The 27,926-nt window shown below is 49.5% G+C and overlaps 1 protein-coding gene across 1 annotated transcript in view; it reads right to left on the bottom strand.

The window, feature by feature from the left end:
- The window catches only part of LOC141980933 (uncharacterized), a 232,495-nt gene that overhangs the window by 158,216 nt on the left and 46,353 nt on the right, over nucleotides 1-27,926 (bottom strand). The window contains exons 13-33 of the mRNA XM_074942711.1: nucleotides 27,046-27,192; nucleotides 26,157-26,276; nucleotides 24,155-24,313; nucleotides 23,069-23,197; nucleotides 21,786-21,935; nucleotides 19,954-20,091; nucleotides 16,395-16,541; nucleotides 15,563-15,682; nucleotides 13,806-13,952; nucleotides 13,416-13,619; nucleotides 12,150-12,289; nucleotides 11,378-11,501; nucleotides 9,339-9,482; nucleotides 7,787-7,977; nucleotides 6,296-6,427; nucleotides 5,338-5,355; nucleotides 2,971-2,997; nucleotides 2,548-2,622; nucleotides 1,513-1,593; nucleotides 1,381-1,407; nucleotides 180-224 (exon numbers count right to left, since the gene is read on the bottom strand). Of these exons, the coding sequence (XP_074798812.1) occupies nucleotides 180-224; nucleotides 1,381-1,407; nucleotides 1,513-1,593; nucleotides 2,548-2,622; nucleotides 2,971-2,997; nucleotides 5,338-5,355; nucleotides 6,296-6,427; nucleotides 7,787-7,977; nucleotides 9,339-9,482; nucleotides 11,378-11,501; nucleotides 12,150-12,289; nucleotides 13,416-13,619; nucleotides 13,806-13,952; nucleotides 15,563-15,682; nucleotides 16,395-16,541; nucleotides 19,954-20,091; nucleotides 21,786-21,935; nucleotides 23,069-23,197; nucleotides 24,155-24,313; nucleotides 26,157-26,276; nucleotides 27,046-27,192 (2,465 nt within the window). The remainder of the gene's footprint in view (nucleotides 1-179; nucleotides 225-1,380; nucleotides 1,408-1,512; nucleotides 1,594-2,547; nucleotides 2,623-2,970; nucleotides 2,998-5,337; nucleotides 5,356-6,295; nucleotides 6,428-7,786; nucleotides 7,978-9,338; nucleotides 9,483-11,377; nucleotides 11,502-12,149; nucleotides 12,290-13,415; nucleotides 13,620-13,805; nucleotides 13,953-15,562; nucleotides 15,683-16,394; nucleotides 16,542-19,953; nucleotides 20,092-21,785; nucleotides 21,936-23,068; nucleotides 23,198-24,154; nucleotides 24,314-26,156; nucleotides 26,277-27,045; nucleotides 27,193-27,926) is intronic.

Genomic DNA, 27,926 nt, shown 5'->3' with positions numbered 1-27,926 from the left:
GGCCTGTAGCCCTTGAGCTGGAGGAGAATCTCCATCAGCTGCCAGCCATCTAGGGCCAGTGACATGCACTTCAGAAGTTCCGATTCTATCCAGTAGAGGGCAGTGAGACATACACACCTTAATAGGAGGGAAGTGCATTACAATGGCATTTTCTATTGAAACATGTAAAGGGAACTCACTCTGTCTCCTTTTGGCCCCGCTGGCCCTGGATATCCAAGAGGTCCCTGGAATTTAAAATAAATCACGCAGAGTTAAATAACAGAGAGAAACTGGCTCACAGAATCATTGTCAACCTGCAATCCCTTAGGTGAGGTGATCACTTATAAACCTAAGGCCGTCAGTTCCATTCTGTTGGATCCTAAACTATAAACCCATCTCCACCAGATGACAAATTTTTGTTGGCCCACTGAGTGATAACTTAAACAGGTTCCAGTGGGTAGGGTTCCTTCCTTTGTGGTGCCAACATCAATAGGAGCCATGTACCCACTAATTTAGTGTATTACATGTCTCCCTCTAGTGGCTGATGCATATAACATAAGAGCTTACTACTGCTACCAGCTACTGAAGTTACTCCTTTTGCTCAAGCAGTCGAAAGCCATGCTTTTAGCACTGTAGCTCACATGTTCAGTCCACACTCAACCTATGATGGGTGGCGGGTCATTGTATACGCACTCTACAGGGCCAACACGACCCCTCCGAATGGAGTCAGATGGGGTGTTCGTTTGTAATGACGGTTTCTGTGACTGGACACCCTGTGATGACAACCACTGGGAAAATGCCTTGCACAGGAAAACAAAAAGTATCAGAGTGAAATAAATGTACCCTTATCCCAATTCCATGCTCTACACTTACATAGCTGAGCTTGGGCTGCGGATCTGAAGCCCTTGAGCCAAAGAGAGAACTCCAGTAGTTGGCTGTTATCCTCCCCGGAGCCAGCCACTAGCAGGAGACATCATCACAAGCACTTAGCCAATGTCTTATCACAAGCACTGAGCTCCAGCGAGTGTGAGTGGATGCTACATGTCGGTGCAAGTAAGCGTAAGTCACAGGTATTGCCCTCTGCACTGAGTGGTAGAAAGTCTGTACAATGCTCCCTAGGGACAGAAAGACGGATACAGCCTCAGGTATGATCCTGCTCAAACTGATGAGGCGCTTGGCTGTATGCGTCTCTGACTGGCCTTGTTTCAGCTACAGGGCAGGAGTCATTTGGCCCCGGCAATACCCAAAAAATGCAAAATCGAGTTCCCCGGGGCTCCCCATCCGGCTCAGCACGACTGGCTGTTGCCCGTGCAGCCCTCCACACCCGCACGGTGTAGGATCCAGCGAGGGTTATTTGGGTGCCGCTGAGTTTCTGAGACTTTGATGGTTTGGAATACTTACAAGATCACCTTGGATACCAGGGAGCCCCTGTAAATTGAGGGAGAGAAAAATAGATATTCAAACACCGGAAAAGGGTTTTTTCCCCCTTTATTAATCCCAGCGTTGATAGTTCTCATTAGTCCAGATATTTACCATGAGCCCAAGGGAGCCAGGGGGCCCCACTCGCCCAGGTCGACCTGGCAGTCCGGGAATTCCATCTTTCCCAGGGAGCCCCTAAATACATGGAAAGTAACAAGGTCAAAGATGGGGCAGAGCTTGGGTGGTGTGGAAAGAACTGCCAGCCTCCAATAACTCTGGTCAACAGTCACTTTTCTGGGTAGTGGTGGGAGAGGATGTTCTAATGTGGGAGGGAGGACAGATAGCTCAGTGGTTTGAGCATTGGCCTGCTAAACCCAGGGTTGTGAGTTCAATCCTTGAGGGGGCCATTCGGGATCGGGGGCAAAAATTGGGGATTGGCCCTGCTTTGAGCAGGGGGTTGGACTAGATGACCTCCTAAGGTCCCTTCCAACCCTGATATTCTATGAACAGCACTGGCTTCCCTTTCTCTAGAAAAATTCATCAATGTTTTATCGCAGGTTGGATGCCCTTTGGGGGAAAACCAGCCGTGAGCACATGGGATTTCCCAGCTCAGACAAGTTTTGTGAATTTGAAAATTGGTTTGATGGGGTTTGCAAAGGCCTGAATTCTGCTGGGATTATCCATCCCTAATTCCTTGTGGATTCCTCATGTTCTGGGACACAGGAGTCCTGAGCTAGCAACCAAAGAGCCTGCTGGGACTCGTTCAGCGTTTTTATTCTGGATTGTTTTGGCTCTTGGGTTCAACAATGCCCCAGCCCTGACCTCAGCAGCCCAATCCTGCTCAGCCATGCAGGAAGCTGTGGCCCATGGGATATAATGGCTTCTCCCCTATTAATGAGACATCAGTTTCTGGTCTCCCCTTTCTGTTCGCAGGGAGAATGATCTCTGAGAAATGAAAAATAAAGCATCACGCCCAGGCATGTCTCTCTCTCCCTCTCTCACACACACCTTCCTTCCTGTTTGATTTTCAAAGCCAACAGGGAACAGGACACATTAAATGCACCATGCTCTGGGGCAGCCTTTTGTAACTATTAATTACCTAGCCATGTGCTAATTAATCCAGTGCATCACTCCTGCTGCGAGACTCACCCTCTCTCCCTTCTCTCCCTTTATGACAAAGTTGTATGGATCGTAACTGCCTCCAGTCAGCAAACCGGTGAAGCTCTTGAAAAGGAAAAGTGGGAAAAAAAATTCAAGACATTATTACCCTCCAAAGAAATACAGATCAACCCATCCAACAGAGGCCTGGGAAGGCCATTTAGCCCACTACTCAGCCATTTACAACAAGAGGTGGGGAAAGAGTTATTGGATCCCTTTAGAAATCCAATCCTCTGTAGAAGGGTGAACTTCACTCCCCAGAGGATACATTCATACCCCAGGCCCATTAGCCTCCACTGGATGTTATGTTTTGCTTATATTTCCTCCTGTCCCAGGAAGCCTGTCCCAGGCCTCAAGCCATTGGGACAATGTATTTCCTGGTTTACGTGGAGGATCTTCTCTGATCAGACTCACCAATTCTCCAGGTGGGCCTCTCTCACCCTGCACAACAAGGAAACAGAACTAGAGTCACACGAGGAGGCGCTGCAGAACAGGGTGGAGAGAGCTTTAACTGGGGCGGGGAAGGGGTCCGCTCAGTTACAGGGCCTGGGAAATACTCCACCGATTACAGGCCTATCCTGTTCTCAGCTGCACAGGTGCAACAAGATGGTAAGCTCTCTAGGTAGGGGTCCCCTCTTTGTTATGTGTTTGTACAGCGCCTAGCACAATGAGACTGCAGCCTCTAGGCACTGACTCAATACATCCTCCTCCTCCTCCTATCCCCGCAAGAGTTACATCACTGGAACTGAACAGAATTTGGCAGAGATGAAATAAAGAAGAGCCCCCTTCCCACTCCTAGCTCAGAGGCGTTCTCTGCCCTGCTTTCTCTCGTCTACTTTTAATTAACCCAAGCAACTGGGTTCTGATTAGATGGGTGGGACTGCTAAGGGCTTGATCCTGAAGATAGCGGCCAAAACCTGCTGTGGGATCAGTGTGTCGGGTAGCGCTGCGATCCCCTTGTACAGATGGGATCTGAGGCCCAGGGAGACGACAGTAAGGTTTACACTGCGAATGTGTCAGCTCTGCTCGAGCCAGCCCGCTAAAACCAACAACGAGACTAGGGTAGCACAGGGGACCCACCTGAGTGTGTAGCCAGCGGGTCCGTGTGTGTGTGTGTGTGTGAGCTGAGCTGCCCCCCTTGCCATGCCTGCCCTAGGTACAGAGAGAGGCTGAGTTCAACCTAGTGACCCAGAGGGGACAAGTGTCCATAATTTCCATCAGGCACTGACCATGTGATTACTAGCCTGTTAACCTTTTCATTGCTGCTTTGGGGCCTGGCCAGCTCGCTCATTCTAGTGAGGGAGGAATCCAGGCTGGTAGAGCAGTAAGGCGTGATCCAGAACCCCAGGGAGTGCTCAGTGTGCAGAAGGGGTTATTTAGTCTGCAGAGGAGAAGACTGAGGGGGGATTTGATAGCAGCCTTCAACTGCCTGAAGGGGGGTTCCAAAGAGGACGGAGCTCGGATGTTCTCAGTGGTGGCGGATGACTGAACAAGGAGTAATGGTCTCAAGTTGCAGTGGGGGAAGTCTAGATTAGATATTAGGAAACACTATTTCACTAGGAGGGTGGTGAAGCACTGGAATGGGTTACCTAGGGAGGTGGTGGAATCTCCATCCTTAGAAGTTTTTAAGATCAGGCTTGACAAAGCCCAGGCTGGATGATTTAGTTGGGGTTTGGCCCTGCTTTGAGCGGGGGATTGGACTAGATGACCTCCTGAGGTCTCTTCCAACCCTAATCTTCTATGATTCTATGATTTCAGACTGGAAATAAGGCATAAATCTGTAACAGAGAGAAGCAGCTAACCATTGGGTTGTGGTGGCTTCTCCATCACTGACCATTTTAAAATCAAGTCTGGATGCTTTTCCAACAAATATTCTCCTCCAGAAATTCTTTTGTTCTATAGGAGGTCAGACTAGATGATCACATTGGTCCCTTCTGGCCTGGGAATCTAGCCTCCCTATGCCGTTCTTGTAGCGCGCTGGGAAGCAATGCTCCCAGCTGCAGTGTAGACATAGCCCTCGTGACTTGCCCCTGGTCACAAAGGGAGTCTGTGGCACAGCTGAGAATTAAACCCGTGTCTCCTAGACACTAACCACTGGACTACCCTTCCTCTATATGGAACAACAGCTTCATAGCTTGGAACTATCTGACCGTATTGTCTCCCCCTACTGTTAATCCGAGAAGCACATTTCTAATCCCAAAGGGTTCACCCCTATCAACTAATTTACAACTTGTCCTATTTACAGCAGGGTTTTAAAATGCATTGGCGATCACATTTTTTTTTAAACACCTTTTATCCTAATCTAGACAAGGCCAAAGAGTATGTGCTTGTCGCATTGGATTGGTAAACAGGGTCCAGCAGAGAGTAGGAGTGTTTGGATCCAGGATTTTGGATCTAGAAATACAGTCCCTAATTTGACTTCAGCTGGAGGTGAGCTCCCAACCCAACCCAACCCTCGTAATCCAAACACACCTCTCCTGTTCTGAGTTACCCAGATTAACGCCCAGATAGTTGGTACATGTCAGCCTGTGGCAAGGTGACACAAGGGGTTCAGGCCCTGAGTCCTGCCCTTCCGTTACTATTTTGACTTGGAGAGATCTCTCATCCAGAGCCCAATGTACGCAACAATCTCCTCCTGGCTGTTTCATGGCTCTAGCCGGAGGCCTATCTACAGTGTCTGTCTTGGGTATTTCTCTGGTCCCCTCCAGTGTAGCATGTAAATGCCAAAGCTTGTGTGTTCCCCTTGAAGAGTGAAATCCCGCAGCTGGCTAGAATATTTACCTTCTCTCCCTTAGGCGCCTGTAACAGAATAAGAATAGAAGCTGTGATGGCAACACAGTAAATAGGAAGAAAAATAATTGCACTTCCTCCCCCGGCCCCTTATTGCAGAACTGATAAGAAATGGCTCCCCATCCCTTCCAGTAGGTTAGCATGGTCAGCTGTTACAGTTGCTCCTCCTCTCTCCCTGCCTTTATGGTGGGTCCGATGCTGGTGCTACCCAATGCAGGCAAGAACTGACTGATGTTTTATTTTTAACAGAGGGGAAGGCAATGGCTCATAGGAGACTATTAAATAAATGCAGCAGACCATATCCTGCTTGGCATTCAAATCCTCCTAAAATATCACGGCACATTTTTAACAGGGAAGGCCACTAACCATTCGAACAAGTTGCCTGAGGAGATGGTGGATTCTCTGCCACTTGCAGTCGTTAAACCAAGACTGGATGTCTTTCTAAATTAGATGCTATAGCTCAAACAGCAGTTATGGGCTTGATGCAGAAGTTACTGGGTGAGGTTCCCTGGCCTGTGTTATGCAGGAGAGCAGACCAGATATTCATAATGGTCCCTTCTGACCTTGAAATCTATGAATTCATCTTCAATGCCCACGAGAAACAAGTTGATAATGATGAGAGGTCACAGGTTGCTCCTCATGCAATGAGATGCTGCATGTTTGTGGAGTGCACAAATGACAGGTCTGAGGATGAGATCTCCAAAGGTGGACAACTGGTGACCTAAGCCATGGCTTGTGCCCATGTCTCCAGAGGTAAAGAGCCTTGACTGGCCACTGCTCCTATTTCATGCTGATGCAATTCCATTCAAGACAGCTCAGTTACACCAGCATAAAACTGGAGCAAGGTGGTAGGGGATTAACCCCAAACTAATGAGTGCGCTCACTGCATGTGTCTTACGCAACATACTCCCCCAAGTACACCCTACTGAGCTGTTATCACTCTTCTTACCTTTGAGCACCTGAGACTGCATGGCCCCTCTGGTCTTTGGATTTCTGGATCAGCAGAAGCTGGATCATGGACCGATGAGTTGCTCTCCATGCCACCAACCTGCTGCAGTTTGACCATATCCTGTCTAGCAACCTACAACACACAGCTTGAGTTAGATTTTTGTCTTATCAAAGAGGATTATGGGTGTTGTGGCAAATTGCTGGCACTACTTTGATGGGTCTCGTGCTTTCTTTTCTTGGGGAGGGTTTAGGGCACCATTTCTTGCCCCTGAACTGGGGTATTAACTGCCCCACTAGTTCCTAGAGGAGAGGAGTGGAGAGGGAGGGACCCAGGCCTGCCCTCTACTCCGGGTCCCAACCCAGGGACCCTAGGGATAGCAGTAAACCACTTGAACTAGCAGTTCCTTCCCCTGGACTACTTCCCTCTCCTGCCCTTCAGCTTGTGGGGCTTCCTGCCCTCCCTCTGCACAAACCATGTATCCCTTTACCGAGGGTCTTGGTCTTCTTAGCCCACTGCAGCACTTCTCCAAACTCTCCTCTGCTTCCCTCCAAACTGCTCTCTGCTCCAACACCAATCCACTCCGCTTCGACTCCTCCAAACTGCTCTCTGCTCCAACGCCAATCCTCTCTGCTTCAACTCCTCCAAACTGCTCTCTGCTCCAACGCCAATCCTCTCTGCTTCAACTCCTCCAAACTGCTCTCTGCTCCAATGCCAATCCACTCCGCTTCAACTCCTCCAAACTGCTCTCTGCTCCAATGCCAATCCACTCCGCTTCAACTCCTCCAAACTGCTCTCTGCTCCAACACCAAGCCACTCTGCTCCAACTCCTTCCCTTGTCTGATTGAAGCAGGGAGGTTTTATCAGGTGACTGGCTTCAGGTGCTCTAATTAATCTATAGCAAACTTTCTTCCCTCTTCAGGGAATAAGGCTCCCTTCGAATCCTCTCCTGCTGCCCTCTGGCCATGCTGTATCACAGTGTCCAAGGACCCGGTTGGTTACAAACTACTGATATCATACTACCAGGGGCAGATTGAGTGGACAACTGTTACCAGGAGACGACTGTGCATTGGCAATTCCCTCAAGCGTTTTTTCAGCCTGCAATGGATATGCCACTGACTTAACTGATAACCAGGAAAAGGCCAGACTCTGGTTTCATCTGTGCCTGTTTTACACTGCTGTCTTGGATAGCATGACCGCCAGCTGACAATGGTAGATGATAAGTGAGATCAGAAAGAGACCCGAAGACTTGTTTATAATACTTAGTCCTGCCAGGGGCGCAGGGGACTGGACTAGATGGCCTCTCGAGGTCCCTGCCCGTCCTACGATTCTCTGATTCTTAACTTTTGGGTTTGCTTTGAACCAGAACGCAGGGTAGGACCATGATCACAGGCTGCCAGAAGGGACCTCTTGGAGGTGAGCTGGCTTCTCTCCAAAGCTCTCTGTAGGAAATAGAGCATAGACATGGAAATAGTGTAGAAAAAAGCAGCTCACCTCCCCGGGCTGCGGTTGGGCTCCTGAATGCGGCGAATCAGAGCAAATGGTTTCTATCACCTCCCGGATGATGTGGGGGAAGTCCTCAAAGGTGCTGATGTAGAAAACATTCTGCAGGTTGCGGTGTAACAAAATGCTGTTCAGTTCTTGGGGGTCAGCTCTGGAGACCCCCACGGCGATGACCCGGATTCCTGAAACAAATGGCTCCCTCATTAGACGGGCATACGGGCAGAGATCTTCCAAGCTGGCTAGGGGGGTTCACCCCGCAGTGCCCATTGACGCCGATTAATGGGAGTTGTGGGGTTAAATCCACCCATCAGCTTGGAAATTCTCAACTGCAGAGTAAAGTCAGGCTCAGCTCCCGGCCACAGCTTGTCTTGGTTCACTAGAAATTGCTCACATTGAGGTGAGGAGTCAACTCTTAACCCCTAAGCCATCTGTTCCCCTTTGTCACTTGAGGGAGCTGGGGGTACGAGGCTTGCTCTGATAAAGGCATGCCCAGCTCATGGTCTCCACCTGTGGCTTCTCCATTAAGACCGCCGGCAAGGGCACAGAACAGTTACACGAACTCTTGTCATTTAGGGATTGGACAGAGACTCCAAACTGTGCAACACAGTGCTCAGAGGGGAGTGACAAGCCCATGAGGTGGTGCTGTCCTCAGCCCACCCCGCGGAAAGTCCATTACAGACCTCAGCATGGGAGCAGGGAGACCTCATTGGATTATCTCAAACGGGCTGTGAGACTGGACTCCCCTCCCGCTCCAGAGCTGGTCTCCGGGAAGTACCAAGATACATTCATGGGGCAGTGCATGGGAGAAGCTGGCACTGCCATTGCCTGGGACAAAATGTGGACATCAGTTTCCCATACGGTTGCCAACTATGTAATATTTAAAACTGGACACTCCAGCAGGCATGCCAGAACCTCCTCCACCCCTGAGGCTCTGCCCCTTCCCCCAGGTCTCACCCCTGCCCTGCCCCGCCCCGCCCCTTCACCCGAGACCCCGCCTCTGTTCGCTCCTCTTTCTTCCTCCCTCTGTCGCTCACTGCTCTTCCTCTCTCTCCCCCAACTCTGCGCGGAGCCGGGGCTGGGAGCTGCAGCCGCCCAATGCAGGTAGGAGGCGGCCCCAGCGAAGTAGGGGCTGGGACGGGTGAAGACTCAGCACCTCCCTGCCTCCCCCACCTGAAGTGACTGGACTTTGGGTGTCCGGTCAGTAGATCTGACCGGACACCGTCAGGTCCCCTTTTCAACCAGACTTTCTGGTTGAAAACCGGGCACCTGGCCACCCTGAGCTGTCAGCCATCAGAGTATTAAATCCAGTACAGATCAGATTCTTCATCTAAAAACATTAGGTCAAGCTCATCCCAGGTGTATTGGGCTCATTATGTCTGGTCAGGGCAAACCCACAACTTTTAATGAAGGAAGGAGAGATAAGAGCCCAGGAAGCCAACAATAAACTATGTTAGGACCCAATCCAGCACAACTAAAACTCACAGGAGTTTTATCATTCACTTTGCTGGGAGCAGGATTGGGGCTTTCAAGAAAAGATCCCTACCTAACGCATACGCCTCTCTGGCTGGTGGCAACACATCGTCCTGGGACTGTCCATCGGTCACTAGCACCAGCGTGCGAGGCACGGTTGGTCTCATCCCTTTGGAGGACTGAAATAACTCCTTTAGCACATAGCCTAAGCCACGACCTAGAGGAAAGCAGAAAGATGCACAGCCTAGAACATAAGAACGGCCAGACTGGGTCAGACCAAAGGTCCATTTAACTCAGTCTCCTGCCTTCTGACAGTGGCCAATGCCAGGTGTCCCAGAGGGAATGAACAGAACAGGTAATCATCAAGTGATCCATCCCCTGTCGCTCATTCCCAGCTTCTGGCAAACGGAGGCTAAGGACACGATTCCTGCCCATCCTGGCTAATAGGCACTGATGGACCTATCCTCTAGGAACTTATCTAGTTCTTTTTTGAACCCTGTGATCGTCTTGGCCTTCACAACATCCTCTGGCAAAGAGTTCCACAGGTTGACTGTGCGTCGTGTAAACAAATACTTCCTTTTGTTTTAAACCTGCTGCCTATTAATTTCATTGGGTGACCCCTAGTTCTTGTGTTATGAGAAGGAGTAAATAACACGTCCTTCTTTACTTTCTCCACACCAGTCACGCCTAGATCCCGCAGTGCCAGGTGTATGAATAGTAGTGCTGTGGGTCTGAGTCCGTCTGATCCAGTTTGCAGGTGGAAAAAAGGACATGTTAGAAAATGTACAGGCTGGCCACATTAAGAGAGATTAATCGGTGCCAGAGCCACTTTAGGAACAGGGGAGTCAAGACTGGAAGGGACTTCCTAGGCCATTGAGTCCAATCCCCCGTTATCACATACTCCCATTCATACATTTATCAGGTGCCCTTTCAAAACTAGGTAGGTTGTTTCCCCCCCCCCCCCACTACTAATATAAAGAGGCTGCTCCAGAACCTCCCCCTGGTCTGGTGGCTAGGAACCTTCCTCTAATTTCTATCCTAGTTAACTGGCTCCTTCAAGACAGGGGCAGCTATTTAGGTGACCAGCTTAGAAAGGATAAAATGAGGGCTAACTTCCTCCAGTTTAAAGCTCCTGTGTGTGTATTTCAGTGTCCTTGCAATAGCAACCCAGGTAAAACCTAATTATGTTGTCTGAATGGACTAGCTAAATGGCTAACCCTTCTCTAGCATGCCTGTAGTTACAGACAGCGCATCTTCAGACGGCTGAAGGTTTGGGGGATTTCTTTTTTGAAACATGAAATATTTTGGGTCAGTTGCTACTTTACTAGCCTTGATGCTCCCAACATAGGTGAGGGATGTGTAAATAATTTTATCCCCGACAGGAGGAGTTTTCCAAAACACTGAATTGGCCTCTCTCTCTTTCCGTTGAAGTCAACGGTAAAACCCCCATTGACTTCCGTGGGAGCAGAGCTAGGTCAGCACTAAGAGTTTCTGAAAGTCCTACCTAATATGCACACATAAGTAATATCACTGAGAGTTATAGACGTGCATCGAAAGGGAACAGACCCGGTGATCTAAATAAATCCCAAGGAAACAGAATCTACTGCTGAACCATAAAACTCAATCCTGCGAATTCTTGCATGTAAGACTAGTAGGATTAGAGTTAGGATCAAGGCTATGTTTTAGAGTTAAAAGCACTCTTTAAAATATTCCCAGTCGATAGGTAACCTTACGGTTAGGGCTCCATGTTAGGTATAAAAACTAAATTAAGGAGGGTGATGGGATATAAAATTATAAAGAGAAGGTCAGACAAAAAACTAGAATGATGAAGAAAGAACCAGAATAGATGGCCAGGCAATTATTAAAAATGGGTCCAAACCAAAACTCTAGACCCACCCCAATGCAAACTTTAAAGAAGTTTAGATCTTAACTTCACAAGCAGCCAATCAACCTCTAGAACAGACTGAGTCAAAACTCAAAAGCAAAACCACACCACCTGACTGCTGGGGAAGTTGAGAGCCAAATGCAGATCGAGACTTGGTGACTTGGGCCCATATTTCTGGCTGTAACGTATGTGGCCTGCAAACACTGACACGCATACACGGTACGCACCTGTCTTTGTGTTGCCGCCAGTATACTGCAGCTCCTTGAGGGCTCTGAGAGCTCCATTGCGATCCTTGTGCTGGTTAAAGTGGAATTCAGTCCTGGGCTCTTCGCTGTACTGAGCTACAGCGATCTGCCAAAGAGCACGTGAGGCCGATAAAGGTGGCAGGATGGAGCTAAGGAGCAGGGGTCATGGATATAAGCACACGAGTAAAAGGCAATGATCATGGGAGGGGGATGCTATTAATGGTCTGCAGGCAATGAGAACATGGAACTCCACCTTCCTTAGTCAAGTGAAAGAAAGCAACATGGAGCCTTAGCCTGAAGGTCCAATTCAGATATCATGTGTGCAAAGGGCATCATTACAAACAAAGAACCTGTACCAAAGCCTATGGCAGCCAGCAGGAGTCTTTCCATGGACTTCATTGGGCGCTGGCTTAGGCCCAAAGGGAGCACACTGAAATGCAAGGTTTCAATAGCGCGGAGATCATCTTTTTTAGTGAGGGTGGGGTTTGGGGAAATTGCTAGAAAATGGCATAAAACAGGGAATGTCCAGCTGGGGCCCAAGAGGAAGGCTGGCCCAATGGTTAGGATGCTAGTCTCAGGCTTGGGAGAGCTGGGCTTAATTACCTTTTCTGCCACAGACTTCCTATGTGACCTCAGGCAAGTCATTTAGCCTCTTTAAGATTCACAGCATTCCCTTAACTCACAGGGTTGTTGTGAGGATGAATAAAATGAAGAAAGGTACCTACAATAGATAGATAGAATAATGGTCTCTTGCCTGTGTTCCCTCAGGCCCAATTCTGGGGAAATAGGAGACGATCCGGTAGAGGAACTCCTTCACTTTATTGAAATTGCTCTGGCCAATGCTTGAGGACTCGTCCACCAGGAAAGCGATGTCCGCTTTGAACTTGCCACAGACTGCGAAGGGAAGGTAGAATGTTCGTAAATCACAGACAGGAAGGCCTTGGGTCTCCAATCTGTCTCATATTGGATGGGATTTGTCATAAAATGCTGGACTATTCTTCTTTATGGGAGAACAGTCCGAGACACAATCACACCTTGTGGTTTCAAGGGTGTGTTGAGTGAACAAGATATAATACATTCACCCCCATGGGATGACGCTGCACACCTCAATGCTCTTACATGCATTTTATGCCTCTTCTTTATATATTAGACACTGGTCACCATCAGAGACAGGACGTTAGACACAATGGTTCATCAATCTGTTTCAGAGCAGTGGTCTCAGTATTATTACGATTATAACAGGTGCGATTATCTAACATCTCTTGGCTCTTTCACCTGCTGACAGAGAGGAAAGAGCTCCACCTTCTGGACTGCACTGCTTAGGCCTCAGCTGGAGTATTGTGTCCAGTTCTGGGTGCCACATTTCAGGAAAGATGTGGACAAATTGGAGAAAGTCCAGAGAAGAGCAACAAAAATGATTAAAGGTCTAGAAAACATGACCTATGAGGGAAGATTGAAAAAATTGGGTTTGTTTAGTCTGAAGAAGAGAAGACTGGGGGAGGGGAGCATGATAACAGTTTTCAAGTACATAAAAGGTTGTTACAAGGAGGAGGGAGGAAAATTATTCTCCTTAACTGCTGAGGATAGGACAAGAAGCAATGGGCTTAAATTGCAGCAAGGGAGGTTTAGGTTGGACATCAGGAAAAACTTCCTAACTGTCAGGGGGGTTACGCACTGGGATAAATTGCCTAGGGAGGTTGTGGAATCTCCGTCATTGAAGGTTTTTAAGAGCAGGTTAGACAAACACCTGTCGGGGCTATTCTAGATAAGACTTAGTCCTGCCATGAGTGCAGGGGACTGGACCAGAAGACCTCTCAAGGCCCTTTGCAGTCCTACAATTCTATCATTCTATGATCGCCAACATGCCTCCTGCAGCACCTGTTTTTGATCTCGGGTTTTCCCGCCAAGTATTCACCCAGCGCAACCCAGTTTTAGCTCATGATCAGAGGAGACCACAGCATCCAAGAGGTTATAATGCACCAATTCATCAGCACTGAATCCCATGTGGATTCAAACTCACTTGGCCCAGAGAGAGTGGTCAATGGTGGCGACGCTTTAGTTGTCACAACTGTAGTTGCTGGGGTCATTCTTAATGTCATGGTGGTGGCTGATGGAAGAGGAGTGGCCCTTGCGTTGCTAGAACCCACGGACCAGGCTCTCGTAGTGGCAGGTGGTAAAGAAGTAACAGTAGGAGCAGGAGTGGAAGGATTCCCTCGAGATCCCACTGTAAAAAACAAACAAAGGAGGGGAACTGCATCCATCGCATAACTAGTTCATAGTAAGAACACAGCTAGCCCTGAAAGGCATCGGGATTGCATGGGAACACGCCATGCCAAGGACCATCTCATGAGCTAGTGGTGACAGGAAAGACACAAGCAGGAATTGCAACACAAGGCTCCGTTTCTCATACCTATCCGCTCAGTAAGCACCACCTCTGGCCCCTCCGTCTCTCCGAAGAGCGGTCTTATTGAAAAAGAGTACATCCCTCTTGGCTTCAGGTCTGCAACTCGATATGATCTAGAAGCTGCTCCCAACAGTTCAGTGGAAAGATCAGACGCTGGAAAAAAGAAAGGAAAGAGGGTACGTTACTCATAGACTTTAAGGCCAGAAGGGACCATCATGATCATCTAGTCTGACCTCCTGCACATCACAGAACCCACTCCTGTAGTAGGCCCATAAACTCTGACTGACTTACTGAAGTCCTCAAACTGTGATTTGATGACTTAAAGTTACAGAGAATCCACCATTTACTCTAGTTCAAACCAGCAAGGGATCCATGCCCCACACTGCAGTGTAAGGAGAAACCCCACAGGGTCTCTGTCAATCTGACCGGGGTGGGGGGAAATTCTTTCCTGACCCCAGATATGGCAGTCTGTTAGACCCTGAACATGTGAGCAACTCACCAGCCGGACACCGGGGAAAGAATTCTCTGTAGTAACTCAGGGCCCTCCCATCTAGTGTCCCATCCCTCAGCCATTGGAGATATTTGCTCATAGCAGTCACATATGGGCAACATGCCATTGTAGGCAATCTCTTCATACCATCCCCTCCATAAACTTATCAAGCTCAGTCTTAAAACAAGTTTGTTTTTTTGCCCCTACTGCTCCCTGTGGAAGACTGTTCCAGAACTTCACTCCTCTGATGGTTAGAAACCTTCGTCTAATTTCAAGCCTAAATTTATTGATGTTAATATAGAGACAAAGAAATTCATTGTAACCACAGACAGACCCTGTCTGGAGCACCCTACATTGTAATTATAGCCACAAAGTTTGGCAAAAAGGGAAGTTTTAGAGGCAGTTAGGAGAGGGCGTGTCAGAGGTGTTAGTTCAAGGCACAGTTCTATCATCAATACTGTCATGTTACTGCTTGAGCACTGAGGGCAGTGGGAGATGTGGGTACTCAGAAACTTTCATGTCTACAGCACCTTCCATGTCTACAGCATCTTCCACACAAGGATCTCAATGCACTGTACAAATTTTAGACCAATTAAGTCTCCCAACACCCTTGTAGGGAAGGTACCATCCCTCCCAGGATTTATTAGGAAACTGCGGCCCAGAGATGAGTCATCCAAGGTGGCACAGGAAGAGCGGCATTGTGGGGAGAGCCCAAAGTCCCAGTCCTTTGCACTCACTACTAGACAAGACTCTTATTTCTTGGAGGGAAATGAATGACGTAAGAGGGAAAGAGCGGAGCAGGATTCAAAAGAAGGATCAAGCATTTATATGAGAATATCCACAGTGGCATTAAATTGGATTAGAAAAAGATCAGGGATGTAAAGCTTGATGCTTCAGCCCCTAATCCAGCCACTGATTGTCTGGGGTTAGGAAGACACTTCCTCTGTAGGTGGTTTAATCTATGATGGGGTTCCGTGCACCTTCCTCTGGAGCACTCCTGTCACTGTCAGAGACAGGACACTGGATTAAATGGACCTTAGGGCAGATCTGGTCTGGCAATTCCTATGTTGTCGTGAACTAATAACTGTCTGAGCAAGAATAGTGAAGAATAGTGAAGATGTGATATTGTGGCAATATGGACCTTCCCGAGATCTTTAGGAGACAGATAAGGAGCCCACTCTACAACTCTCCCCAACTCACATTCTCTTCTTCTTTCCTTACATTAGCTTTCCTTACCCACAGCCGTTCATCAATGACACCTAAGAGCCGTTACCTGATGCCAGGCGCCATGTTAATAAATATGCAGAGGCCCCAGGAACGCCCATCCAGCTCAGCAAAATGCTGCTTTCCGTGCTCTCCTGAACTGCAAACTGAGTCACTTTAGGAAAACCCACTATTTAAAAGGGAAGAGAAAAGAAACAGTGATCGTTTGCTACTGTGTAAAGGCTTAAATCGATGGCATGAGCCAAAAGCGCCCGAGAGGGAGAATCTACTAATTTCACGGGGCCAAAAGGAGACACACACATTATACAAGGGTGGAATCCTGGGCCCACTGAAATCAATGGCAAAAATTCCAGATAGGCATTACAGAAATGAAACAGATAGCTGGCCTGTTGAGTTTGGTATCTTGTCTCTGGCATGGCCTCTGCTAAATACTTCAGAGAAAGATCCAGAATATCCAGACTGCACCTGGCCAATTGTGCCAGGCCACACGTGGGTGGGAAATTCCTGCCAGCTGGTTATCAGCTCCCGGATCCTACCCATGTGCCAGCTGTGATACTGACTTTCAGCCTGACTCACTAGCAGCGTGTGTAGGAACAGAGGGAACGATTACAGCATGGTACAGAACCTCCATAAATCCGAGTCAGCAACTGCCAGATCCTGAGCTCGTGGAGATCAATGTAGCTGTACCCAAACCAATGGAGCTATGCCGATTTACTCCAGCTGTAGATATGATCCCTACGCTTTAGGTTGTTTCTTTGAATTGATCCCAAACTCTTGATACTTTGAGATGAGCACAGAAGTGTCAGCCTGAACAGATCTACTTCCCAGTTGCAATGGTGACACTATATACTGGTGTCTGCCCACGTCTCCCCGGTACTCACGTGTTTTGGCACTGAGAAGCACTGGGCTTCCCTCCCGTTCCTGGATCATTGAAGACACACGGATGGTGTACATTGTGCTCTCCTGCAGCTTAGTAATTGTGAAAAACATGATCTCTGCTGGAACAATCCGTGAGGTTTCCAAGCCACCTAATTAATAACAACAATAAAAAAAACAGAACAGTTTGTGATAATGACAGGAGAAAGTAACAATGCTTCCTGTAGCGACCATTATTTTACAGTCCTTTTCATCCATAGATCTCAAAACACTTGGCAAAGGAGAATGAGTGTTATTATCCCCATTTTACAGCTGGAGAAGCTGAGGCAGAGTGAGCTTAAGGGACTTGCACAAGGTCACATAATGCATCAGTGGGACAGCTGGGAATAGAACCCAGACTCATGGCTCCTAGTCCAGTGTTCTATCTACTGGACCACCCAGCCAAAGAATATGGACAGAGCTGGTCCAAGTCAAGGGGCAATGCGGGAGTTCTCTCGTTAGCAGACAGGGGGCAGCTGTGTTTTTCCCATACCCCCTTAGTTTGCCCCTCCTTACCAATATGTGGGTGTACTAGCTGGTAAAGAGAGCCCTTAAGGCTCTTCCTGTTTAATGTGGAGGTTGTTATTTTCAACACTGCACAAAATTGTCAAGAGTTGGGAGGCTCCTAAGAAATCAGAAAGTTGGGCTTTCATTGGAAAAAAAAGATGGCAATTTTTTGCATCCAAAAAATTCCCTTTTTCCTACATTGGGAACTTTTTATGAAAAATCGTTGCTTGAAACTTTTCGTGGCGATTTTACCCAAAAAAGGTCACGGATCATCTTCTGTTTTTAAAATGAGGCATGTGCAGAAGTTAATTTATTTTTATATTTTTAAAATAATTGCTTAAATAAATCCCAAGATGGGTCTGAACAGGCCAAACGCTTGTAAAGCTCGTACTCGGTTACACAGAAAATTTCAATCATAATTTGGAAAAATGCAACGCAAAGGTTCTAGAATTGTTTCTGCAAAGCTTATTGCTCAGTTTTCAACCAGCTCTCCACATTAAAAGAGATCATTGTTACCTCATTTCTTCTCCTCCATTCACTTCCTGCATGCCAGGAAATGCAACTTGCGCAAAACAGCAGCAGCTGATGGAGGTCTCCCACCTGCCAGCGCCTCCAAGGGTGTATCCTAGACATTCCAAGCTAGCTTTAGTCTAGCTAGCTCCGGTACCAAAGCAGCGAAGCGGTGGCAGTGCATGGTTTAGTGCGGGCTGTATAAGCCCATCAAGAACCTTAGGAAATTCCTGGCATGGCTAATGGGTGCTGACATGGCTTCACTATTCAGGTACCTGAGCTGGACTGAAGCGAGCACAGGCACGTCCACACAAGCAGCAATTACGCCCCGTGACTGCAGTGTAGACATACCCTTAGAATGGGAGATAGACCCTGGAGAGGCTGCCAGTCCTGGGGACTGGCCCAGGAGAGATGGGATGGTGCAGGGAGCTACTCCTATGGCCTGCTTGGCCACTCATTGATTGACGGTGGAGGTGTGTAAACTGGACTGGGACCAGGAGGGTGCGCTGAGGAGAGCTGAGAAGGTTGCGTGCAGAGCCGGAAGCTCTCACTCCTCCCATCTGGCAAGACTAGATTGCAAAGAGAGGGAGAAATACCTTATGTCTCCCCCTGATTCCACGGCTGTCTCAGGAGCAAGGGTGACGTACTCTGGAGCTAGCCATGGCTGGCTCCTCCCAGTCAGAAGGACTGAGCATCATGCTTCAGGGATTGTGCTTTGCAGATGTGCGGCCTCCTGAACATCCACTGGGCTTGCAGCCTGGATTATAGAATCATAGGACTGGAAGGGACCTGGAGGGGTCATCTAGTCCAGTCCCCTGCACTCATGGCAGGACTAAGTCTTATCTAGAATAGCCCCGACAGGTGTTTGTCTAACCTGCTCTTAAAAACCTTCAATGACGGAGATTCCACAACCTCCCTAGGCAATTTATCCCAGTGCTTACCCCCCCTGACAGTTAGGAAGTTTTTCCTAATGTCCAACCTAAACCTCCCTTGCTGCAATTTAAGCCCATTGCTTCTTGTCCTGTCCTCAGAGGTTAAGGAGAATAATTTTCCTCCCTCCTCCTTGTAACAACCTTTTATGTACTTGAAAACTGGTATCATGTCCCCTCTCAGTCTTCTCTTCTCCAGACTAAACAAACCCAATGTTTTCAATCTTCCCTGACAGGGCATGTTTTCTAGACCTTTAATCGTTTAATCTCTGGACTTTCTCCAATTTGTCTACATCTTTTCGGAAATGTGGCACCCAGAACTGGACACAATACTCCAGTTGAGGCCTAATCAGCACGGAGTAGAGCGGAAGAATTATTGCTTGTCTCTTGCTTACAACACTCCTGCTAATACATCCCAGAATGGAGTTTGGGTTTTTTGCAACAGTGTTACACTGTTGACTCATATTTAACTTGTGGTCCACTGTGACCCCCAGATCCCTTTCCGCAGTCCTCCTTCCTAGGCAGTCATTGCCCATTTTGTATGTATGCAATTGATTGTTCCTTCCTAAGTGAAGTACTTTGCATTTGTCCTAATTGAATTTCATCCTATTTACTTCAGACCATTTCTCCAGTTTGTCCAGATCATTTTGAATATTAATCATAGAATCATAGAAACATAGAATATCAGGGCTGGAAGGGACCTCAGGAGGTCATCTAGTCCAACCCCCTGCTCAAAGCAGGACCAATCCCCAATCAAATCATCCCAGCCAGGGCTTTGTCAAGCCTGAACTTAAAAACTTCCAAGGAAGGAGATTCTACCACCTCCCTAGGTAACGCATTCCAGTGTTTCACCACCCTCCTAGTGAAAAAGTTTTTCCTAATATCCAACCTAAACCTCCCCCACTGCAACTTGAGACCATTACTCCTTGTCCTGTCCTCTTCTACCACTGAGAATAGTCTAGAACCATCCTCTCTGGAACCAGCTCTCAGGTAGTTGAAAGCAGCTATCAAATCCCCCCTCATTCTTCTCTTCTGCAGACTAAACAATCCCAGTTCCCTCAGCCTCTCCTCATAAGTCATGTGTTCCAGACCCCTAATCCTCCCCTCCAAAGCCTGTGCCAAGCAGCAGTGAAAGGGAGAAAGGGCAGGATCCTTCTGGGGCCTCTTCCATGATTGAAAACACCCATCCAGGCCTAGCATGCCCACCCACCCAGCAACACACAAACATACTTGTGAGCTGGTGGAATAACTGAGCAGAAGCCAAAAAAGCAGGTGCAGCCAAGAGGAGCTTTTCCTCCAGGGACAATGGTTGTAGCTGGAAATCAAACCAAGTTACCACAAGCACAAGAGAAGAACAAAAAAGACTCCCCACACCAGGGGTCCAGCCCACTCTTACGAGCCTGCGTGAAGACCCCAAATTTCTTAAAAGCATTGTCCCCACTCTGCCAGTTTATAATCTGTCCTCAAACACCTGTGGGAAGAGGCGGGGGACACTGAGATGAGAGTCACTTCCAGCGTACTAGGGACCTCCAGCGCTCTCTCACAGTACTTTATGTGGCCGGTGGAGTAGGATGCCTACCACTGAACGGGACCCAGGATATCTTATAGTGCGTTACACCCGGGGTCTTTTTCCAGGAGACCTTCAAGCTGTTTACTCCAATGTCAACGATCCGCAAATCCCGGACGGTCTGGATGGGGTTTGAGTCTGTGAGCGAGGCTGCAAAAATGAATGAAATACAGAGATCTGAGTCAGATTCCGATGCCTTTCCGGCCACTGAATGACACCCCACTCCACGACACCCCACTCCATGACTAAGCCTGCTGACGTCAGTGGTTCTATGCCTGGAGAACGGTGCTACCCACTGTGAGTCAGAATATCAGAGTCTAGCCCATGGTACGCCCAGGGCTACATCCCTGATCTCACAGGATCCTCACCAGAAGCATTAGGTATACACCTCTGGGCATACCTCACTTAATGCCTGCCATCGCAGGGGCCTCGGGTATTGGAGCGCCTCGGTCCTGCCGTTCGCTGCTTCTGGCACGCAACAGTTGAATGTGCTGAGAGCTGTAACGCTTTGGCCTAACTCTGGCTGTTGGGCTGGGCATGGGGGAGGCTGGGTGGTGTTTAGTGGCCAAGCGGTCAGACTGCTGGTCCCTTCTGGCCTTAAACTCTCCAACTCTGTGACGTGCCGGAGGCCGTATGCACTGCTACCATCCAACACATGTGACGATAAGTGTAGATCGTGTGTGTGATGTGCAATAAACAAACCGATAACAATGTATTAAACCCTGGCTCATCCAGCACCCCAAGGCCTGAGGGTACAGATACTAACTCAAACTAGAAGCACCCCGAAGTTCTCATGAGAACATATTCCCGAGACGTAACCTCAGCACCACATTGACCTATCTTTCTGCACTGACTGCCCAGGTTTCTGCTTCAAGACAGAAAATGAAAACAGCTCATAGTACCATTTCTTTGTTTGTAGGCTTTCCTGTGGCACTCCCGATCCCGCTATCTGAGTGCCTCAGGAAAGGACGGTAACCATTGGAACAAGCCACCCAGGGGAATGGTAGATTCTCCATCTCTTGATAGGCATCCAGTCTTGACTGGAAGACACTTGAATGATGAGGTTGGTCAAATACAAGTTACTGGGCTCAATGCAGGGGTAACTGAGGGAAATTCTCTAGCCGCTGTTAGACAGGAGGTCAGAGTACATAACTGATTGGTCCCTTCTGGCCTTAATCTCTATGAATTATTATTGTTTCTGTTTTTGCCAGATGAGGCACCGAGACATTAAGTGACTTGCCCAATGTCACACAGATAAAACCAAGAGTGTAACACAGATCTTCAGAGTCCCAGTCCGGTACCTTATCAACAGACCAACTTTTCTACAGGGAGTTCCCCCATTAGGTTCAAAAAGAAGAAAGACAGAGAACATTATAATGAGGTTTTGCTATACACCAGCCTAAAAATATTACCCATGGGTTTCAAAATCCAGTTGTTCCAAACACAGCAGGTCCTCAGCCCTGCACGCTCTAGGGGCATTCTCACTCACACACAAAGGAGCCTTGGAAACACGTGAAGTCTGCCATAAAGGAAGGAGGGGCAATTTGCAGGGTTTTTCCAGATCCCATAAGGAACAACAGGGCCTACTGCTGAACTGAGCTGGACAAGAGAGAGAGACCGAAAGATTTGGGTCCCCAAGTATAATGTTACTGAGTGTTCCCAAAGGGCTAAATTCATTTATGCAGGTAGAATGTGTGTTGCATCCCGCTCAAGGATAACAGTCTACTACTGCTGCAAGTTAACAGGGCTGCTCCTTTAGTTCAAGTGGCAAAGGTCTCTGCTGAAGGTGGTAGGTTCAAACCCTGATGTCCCATGCAAGATGGGGTCATTACAGCAGAACTTACCGGTACGGTGCGTGAGAGTCACTTCTGGTCCCTCAGACTTGTTGAACATAGCACGAACGCCAAGTGTATAGTGGGTATTAGGCAGCAAATGGTCAATGTGATAAGCAAGCCCCCTGCTGCCCAGGTACTGGCTCTTGGCAACTCCTCTTCCTGAAAGGACAAGGACACCACAGTGCATATAATTCACCAAGAACAGTGGATCTTCTCCAAAGGGTACTGCTTTTCCTCCCAGTAGTATTATTTCCGAGGCTCTCTGGGGAAGGGTGTAAACACAAAGTTGTGGGGGGAAGCAAGTCATTTAGAGAGGCATAAGGGATGAGAAGTAGGAGGGAAGGGATTCAACTGAACAAAGGCAGATGGAGGCTGAATGAGGAAAGGTTTCCTGGCAGCTAGCCCTCATACCCTGTAGCCGCATCCCCCTTGGCCTCGGACTGGCACCAGGCACAGAAGTCATCAGTGACATAAATGGTCTGGAAACCAGTCAAAATCTCCACTGGGGAATACCCCCTGGACTGAACGGGATTCCTTGAGGACAACACTTGATTCCTCTACGAATAGAGTAAGAGACGATGGCCCAAAGATTTCTCAAACCAATTAAGACAAGACCGCAATCCCTGACATACTCACAAATCACAGCTACTCTGGTGGCCACAAAGGGAAGCTCATGTAGACTACATTTGGCGCATGTGGATCTTTGTTCCCCTCTAGTGGCTGGTCCATGCACGAGATTCATGAGTCAGGTATAGCAGTGGTTCTCAAACTTTTGTACAGGCGACCCCTTTCACATAGCAAGCCTCTGAGTGAGACCCCCCCCCTTATAAATTAAAAACACTTTTTAATATATTTAACACCATTATAAATGCTGGAGGCAAAGCAGGGTTTGGGGTGGAGGCTGACAGCTTGCGACCTCCCATGTAATAACCTCGTGAGCCCCTGAGGAGTCCTGACCCCCAGTTTGAGAACCCCAGAGCTATCGCTAAATTCTAGGGGTCTCTTTCCTTCAGATCAGCTGGTGGATGCTTATGCTTTTAGCACTGAGGGCTGAAGGTTCAAACCCTTCTGGCAGTAACACACACAGCCTGCTTTTTCACACCCATCACCAGCAATTCGGAGCATTAGCTCTGCAGATATCGGCCGTGCAGGCCCAGAGAACTAGAATAAAGCAATCTCCTGTGGCCAGGCAATATTGCACGCGGGCAGACACCCTGCATCGCCAGCTTGAACGTCCTCTACACCCTTCTGTGTATAACCTAAGCAAACCATGGCAACCGATCTGCACTCACCTCTGCCCGCTCCCCCTGGGCTCCAGGAGATTCGGTATCCGGTGGCTGCTGCGGTGGCCCTCCATGCAAGGGAGATGGATGTGCTCGTGTAGGAAGTTACCTTGAAATTGGACACGTAGCCAAGCGGCGCTGCCAGGGGAAAGTGACGTTAGCTGATGTCTTGATTAGTAATGTGCTCAATAAACGCCAGCGCCTCTCAGGGTTCTCACTGCTAACAGCACCGCGGGGAGTGACTTTTAGGGAACAGTGACTTTCAAAGGACATGGTGGCAATCTTATCTTTGCGCTGCTGTAGGTCAGCCAGGGATGCAGTCCCGCTGCTATTCTTCTTGTGAAATCATGGGGCAGATCCTCAGCTGGTGTAAATCAGCGTAGCTCCATTGCCTTCACTGGAACCCCGCCGAGACACACCAGCTGAGGGGGTGGCTCGTAGCCTTTGACTGATGTCAGGAGTCTGCCAAGCCACGCGTGCAGATCATCTTATTCTGTCATCCCTTCTGATCACAAAAACTTCATCAGATTAAGTTGGGTCAGCAGCTGGCTGGGAGACAGCCAAAGGAAGCCTGGGTTACTGCAGGGAGCATTACTGGTGGCTCAGTGGCTGCAAGGTACTGAGCCCAATGCCCCGCCAGGGCATTAAGAGGATCTGTACTGCTGGAGGTGGTGTTGCCTTTTGGAAGAAATATAAAACAAAAGTCCTGGCATTCTTGATCTCTAACAATCCCGTCACTCTTTTCACAGGAGAATGGGATTTACCCCAGAGTCAAATTCCAACACTGGCATGTACTGTAAATTGCCCCTTCATTTCAGTTAGCTATAGTATTTTTCCTCCATTTGTGTCCCAGACTGTGGTGTAATGCTGCTCTGTGAGGTTAAAGTTGTCATGTTCTACCCCAGAGGTGGCTGCATTCCAGAGGTGGGGATTCAGCTAGTTCGTATAACGCTTTGGAATGAAAAGCTCAGATCACAAGAGGTTAAGCGTGCGTCTCCAGTGCCCTTTGGTGCGCTCTGTATTGTCGGTATGTACAGGGTACTTGAGCTCCCCGGGCAAGGAGAGGCACCGCTTCCGCGCCATGCGTGCACTCACACGTCCTGGCTGAGGCGGTGATCCCAGGCCCCTCCGCCGAGCCAAAGAGCACGTAGAGGGAAATCACATACTCGCTGTCGGGGGCCAGGTTTCGGAGCTGGTAGGCCGTGGTGGAGCTGTTCAGAGCCAGCTGCCGCGGTCGGTCTTTGTGGAAGAATTCTTTTGGGGGGAAGAAAAAGAAGCTGAAGAGTAAACCATGTTGGCAAGTGGAGCGGGCGGGAGGAAGCCTGGGGGCCAGCGAGTAAAGTTAATCGATATTAAGGCTAGAACGGGCCACTCTGACCATCTAATCTGTCCTCCTGTATAATGCAGGCCAGAGAAGTTCAAAGACCCAGTCAAAGACCTGGATTTGTACCAATCCAGCCTCCAGGGAGCAACAGGAAAGCCCGGACTGAATGGGTTAGACCACGCTGCCTTTGCAGAATCAAACGCTTCATTTGTTTCGCTCTCACTGAAGGTACCTTTACAAAACATCAGCAAGAGAATCGAAACACTTTTGTACAGGGGGATTTAATGAGCCAACAAAGAAGGTGCTGTTTGAAGCAGAAACCTGCCAAAATTAGTCAGTTTCCACCCTCCAGAAAGAGTCCAGTGGACAGTAACCCTGTAAGGAAGGCCGGGGTTGGAGCTGCAGATGGTCTGCAGAATTTACAGCCTCTCAAGGGAGAAAAGCCACAAGGTCAGGAAGCCTTTCCCATAAGCCCCTGCTCACGGGGCCTGATTGTCTGCTAACTCTTTCCCAGGCCTGATGCAGGGAGAGGGTCATCAGGGTTCAGGTGGCCCCTTAAACTCAAGGGCATGGTCTGACCCCCTCAGTGCAAGTCAGTGCAGCCTCTGGGCTGCTCTAGTCTGTACTCTGCTTCCCATGGCCCTTATGAGTCCTGGGAGCTAGGGAGCCCTAGCACAGTGCACTCTGGCCATGCTCTTTATGCTGGGGGCGGAGAGTGAGGGGCATTGTGTGCAGAATTCTTCCGCCAGCTCACCACTGGCTGGACAGGCCCTTAGTGCAGGGAAATTCAGAGAGCTTTTCTGCTGCCAGAGCACCCAAATGGGCCCTTAATGGAACTGAGAATTGGACCCAAAGGGCCCGCAGTGAAACAAGCTCCCTGCCCCGTTGCACGTGGATTGTTGTAGGGTGACCAGGTATCTGGTTTTCGACCGGAACACCTGCTCGAAAAGGGACCCTGGTGGCCCCGGTCAGCACCATCGACCAGACCGTTAAAGGTCCGGTCAATGGTGCTGCACGTTTAAGGCAGGCTAGTCCCTACCTGTCCTGGCACCACGCTGCACCCCAGAAGCGGCCAGCAGGTCCAGCTTCTAGCGCAGGGGGGCCACAGGGTTCTGCGCGCTGCCCCCGCCCCAAGCACCGGCTCCGCACTCCCATTGGCCAGGAACCGGGAGCTGGGAGGCGGTGCCTGCAGTGGGCGAGAGCAGAGCGCGGAGCCTGCTGCCCCCCATCTACTAATATAGGACCTGCTGGCCACTTCCGGGGTGCATGCAACATGGCGTCAGGACAGGCTGGCAGCCTGCCTTACCGCTGCTGACCCAGAGCCGCCCAAGGTAAGCCCATGCCCCAACCTCCAGCCCTGAGACCCCTCCCAACCCAGAGCCCCCTCCTGCACCCCAAACCGCTCATCCCCAGCCCCACACCAGAGCCCACACCCCCAGCTGGAGCCCTCACCCTCTCACACACCCCAATTCCCTGCCCCAGCCGAGTGAAAGTGAATGAGGTTGGGGGAGAGCGAGCCACCGAGGGAGGGGGAATGTAGTGAGCGGGGGGCGGGGCCTTGGGGAAGGGGCGGGGCTAGGGTGTTCGGTTTTGTGCCATTCGAAAGTTAGCAACTCTAGGGTTGTGCAGCGTGGACAAGTGACCCCTGCCTGAGCTGCCTCGACATCTGCCATTCCCTGATTTTACGTGCTCACTGTTCCAGCTTTGGCGCTGCATTGAATGCTGGGCGGAGGGGGCCTGCCCGCGCTACGGGCTCAAGAAACGCCGGCTTACCTGGAGTAGGGCCCCAAGCCACTCTGTACCCAGTGGCCCCAGCCACTGAATTCCAGGCGAGCAGGGCAGAGTTGATTGTTACGTCGGTCACTTTCAGGGTCTGCACAGCGCTCGCCGCCACTTTAAGAAAGAGAGCCGAGCAGCGTGGGTAAGCGGGGCGGGTTATGGGTCTGACGGATGCAACAGGAGTGGAAAGACTCTCACTGAATTCAGGGGGACTTGGATCAGGTCCTAAGGGACCTAAGAAAGACCACAATGCACCAGTCTGCTCTATGCATAAGAGACCAGAGGGAGGTTGTCAGCCACGGGTGACACTGGCTAGGAGGTGGCTGTGCGTGACCGGGAGACCTGGGAGCCAACCTGGGTACAAGCAATGCAGGGATCAGCCTGGCTGATCATCTATTTTAATGATCTACACTGCGGCCCATCACCGTGGCATCTTAGCACTACCACAGTACTCCATAAAGGAGGATAACTAACATCACCCCCAGTATTCCTGATAGGGAAACTGAGGCACGGAGAGACAAAATGACTTGCCCCCAGTTCACCAGCAAGTCAGCGGCAGAGCTAGACCCCCACATTTCCTGGCTTCCCATCCCCTGCTCTGGAACCTAGGCCAGGCGTCCCCAAAGGGAGTCCTGTGACCCTGTAGGCTTCCTTCCCCATACGTGTACTTCAACTCTCTTCCTGGGCAGCAGCGCTACTCAACCTCTCCCACCCCCACATCCCCAGCTGCCCGTTCAGCCCCTTTGCCACCCTCCTTTGCCACCCCCCATCCCCAGTCCCTTTTCCTTCCATGCCTGAGCTCTTGCTGATCTGAACTGAATGATCTCACCCACTTGCCCTCCCAGGCCTTTCCCCTCCCACTTGCCCACCCCAGGGCACTTACGGGTGGTTGCCTTGCTGCTCACCACGGGCCCCTCCACGTCCCCAAAGACGGGGTTGACAGTGACGGTGTATTCCAGCCCAGGCTGCAGCCCCGGGATCATGTAGTCAGTACAAGTGTCGTCCAGGTTCACGGTCTCAACGCTGCCCCCTGCCCCGGAGAGGAGACAACAGCTGGATACACCCGAGTCTAGCTCTCAAGGGACACTCACCTGTGACTGGTTCCCCCCTTCTTTTCCCACACCCCCCAGAACACAGCATGCAGGACACCACCAATTAAATGCCACACACTGACCAACAGTCAGACCCATCGGTGGCCACCCTAACGTGTGGTCAGCTCCGGTGGGAAGAGAGAAGAGGAAGGTTGGGCTTGTGGTGAAGGCGCCAGATGGGGACTTAGGTTCTAGGTTCAATTTCAGCCCCTGCTACAGCCTCCCTGGGTCCTGCCCCTTATGAGGGAGCTGGGGTGCAGATTTCTCCCCCCAGCTCTACACTGGCTGGGCAGGCCAGTTGCTCTGTGCCTCAGTTTCCCAACCATAACATGGAGATGATCATATTTCTCTTCTGCCTCATGCATGTAGATTGTCAGCTCTTCAGGGCAGGGGCTGTATGTCCCAGGCCTGTCACAATGGGGCCCTGATCTCGCTTGGGGCCTACAGGCTCTACTGTAAATAAAAACAACAACAATGACTGGGAGTGGCTGGGTCATTACACATATTGCATCTATTTCCCCATGTTAAGTATCCTCACACCTTCTTGTCTAAATGGGCCATCTTGATTATCACTACAAAAGATTTTTTCTCCTGGTGATAATAGCTCATCTTAATTAATTAGCCTCTTACAGTTTATATGTCAACTTTCACCTTCTCTGTATGTATATATATA

This window comes from Natator depressus, chromosome 1 (genome assembly GCF_965152275.1).
Source record: "Natator depressus isolate rNatDep1 chromosome 1, rNatDep2.hap1, whole genome shotgun sequence".
In the NCBI taxonomy this organism is placed as follows: domain Eukaryota; kingdom Metazoa; phylum Chordata; order Testudines; family Cheloniidae; genus Natator; species Natator depressus.
Note: the sequence above shows the minus strand (reverse complement) of the source record. Positions and strands in the feature narration are given on the sequence as shown.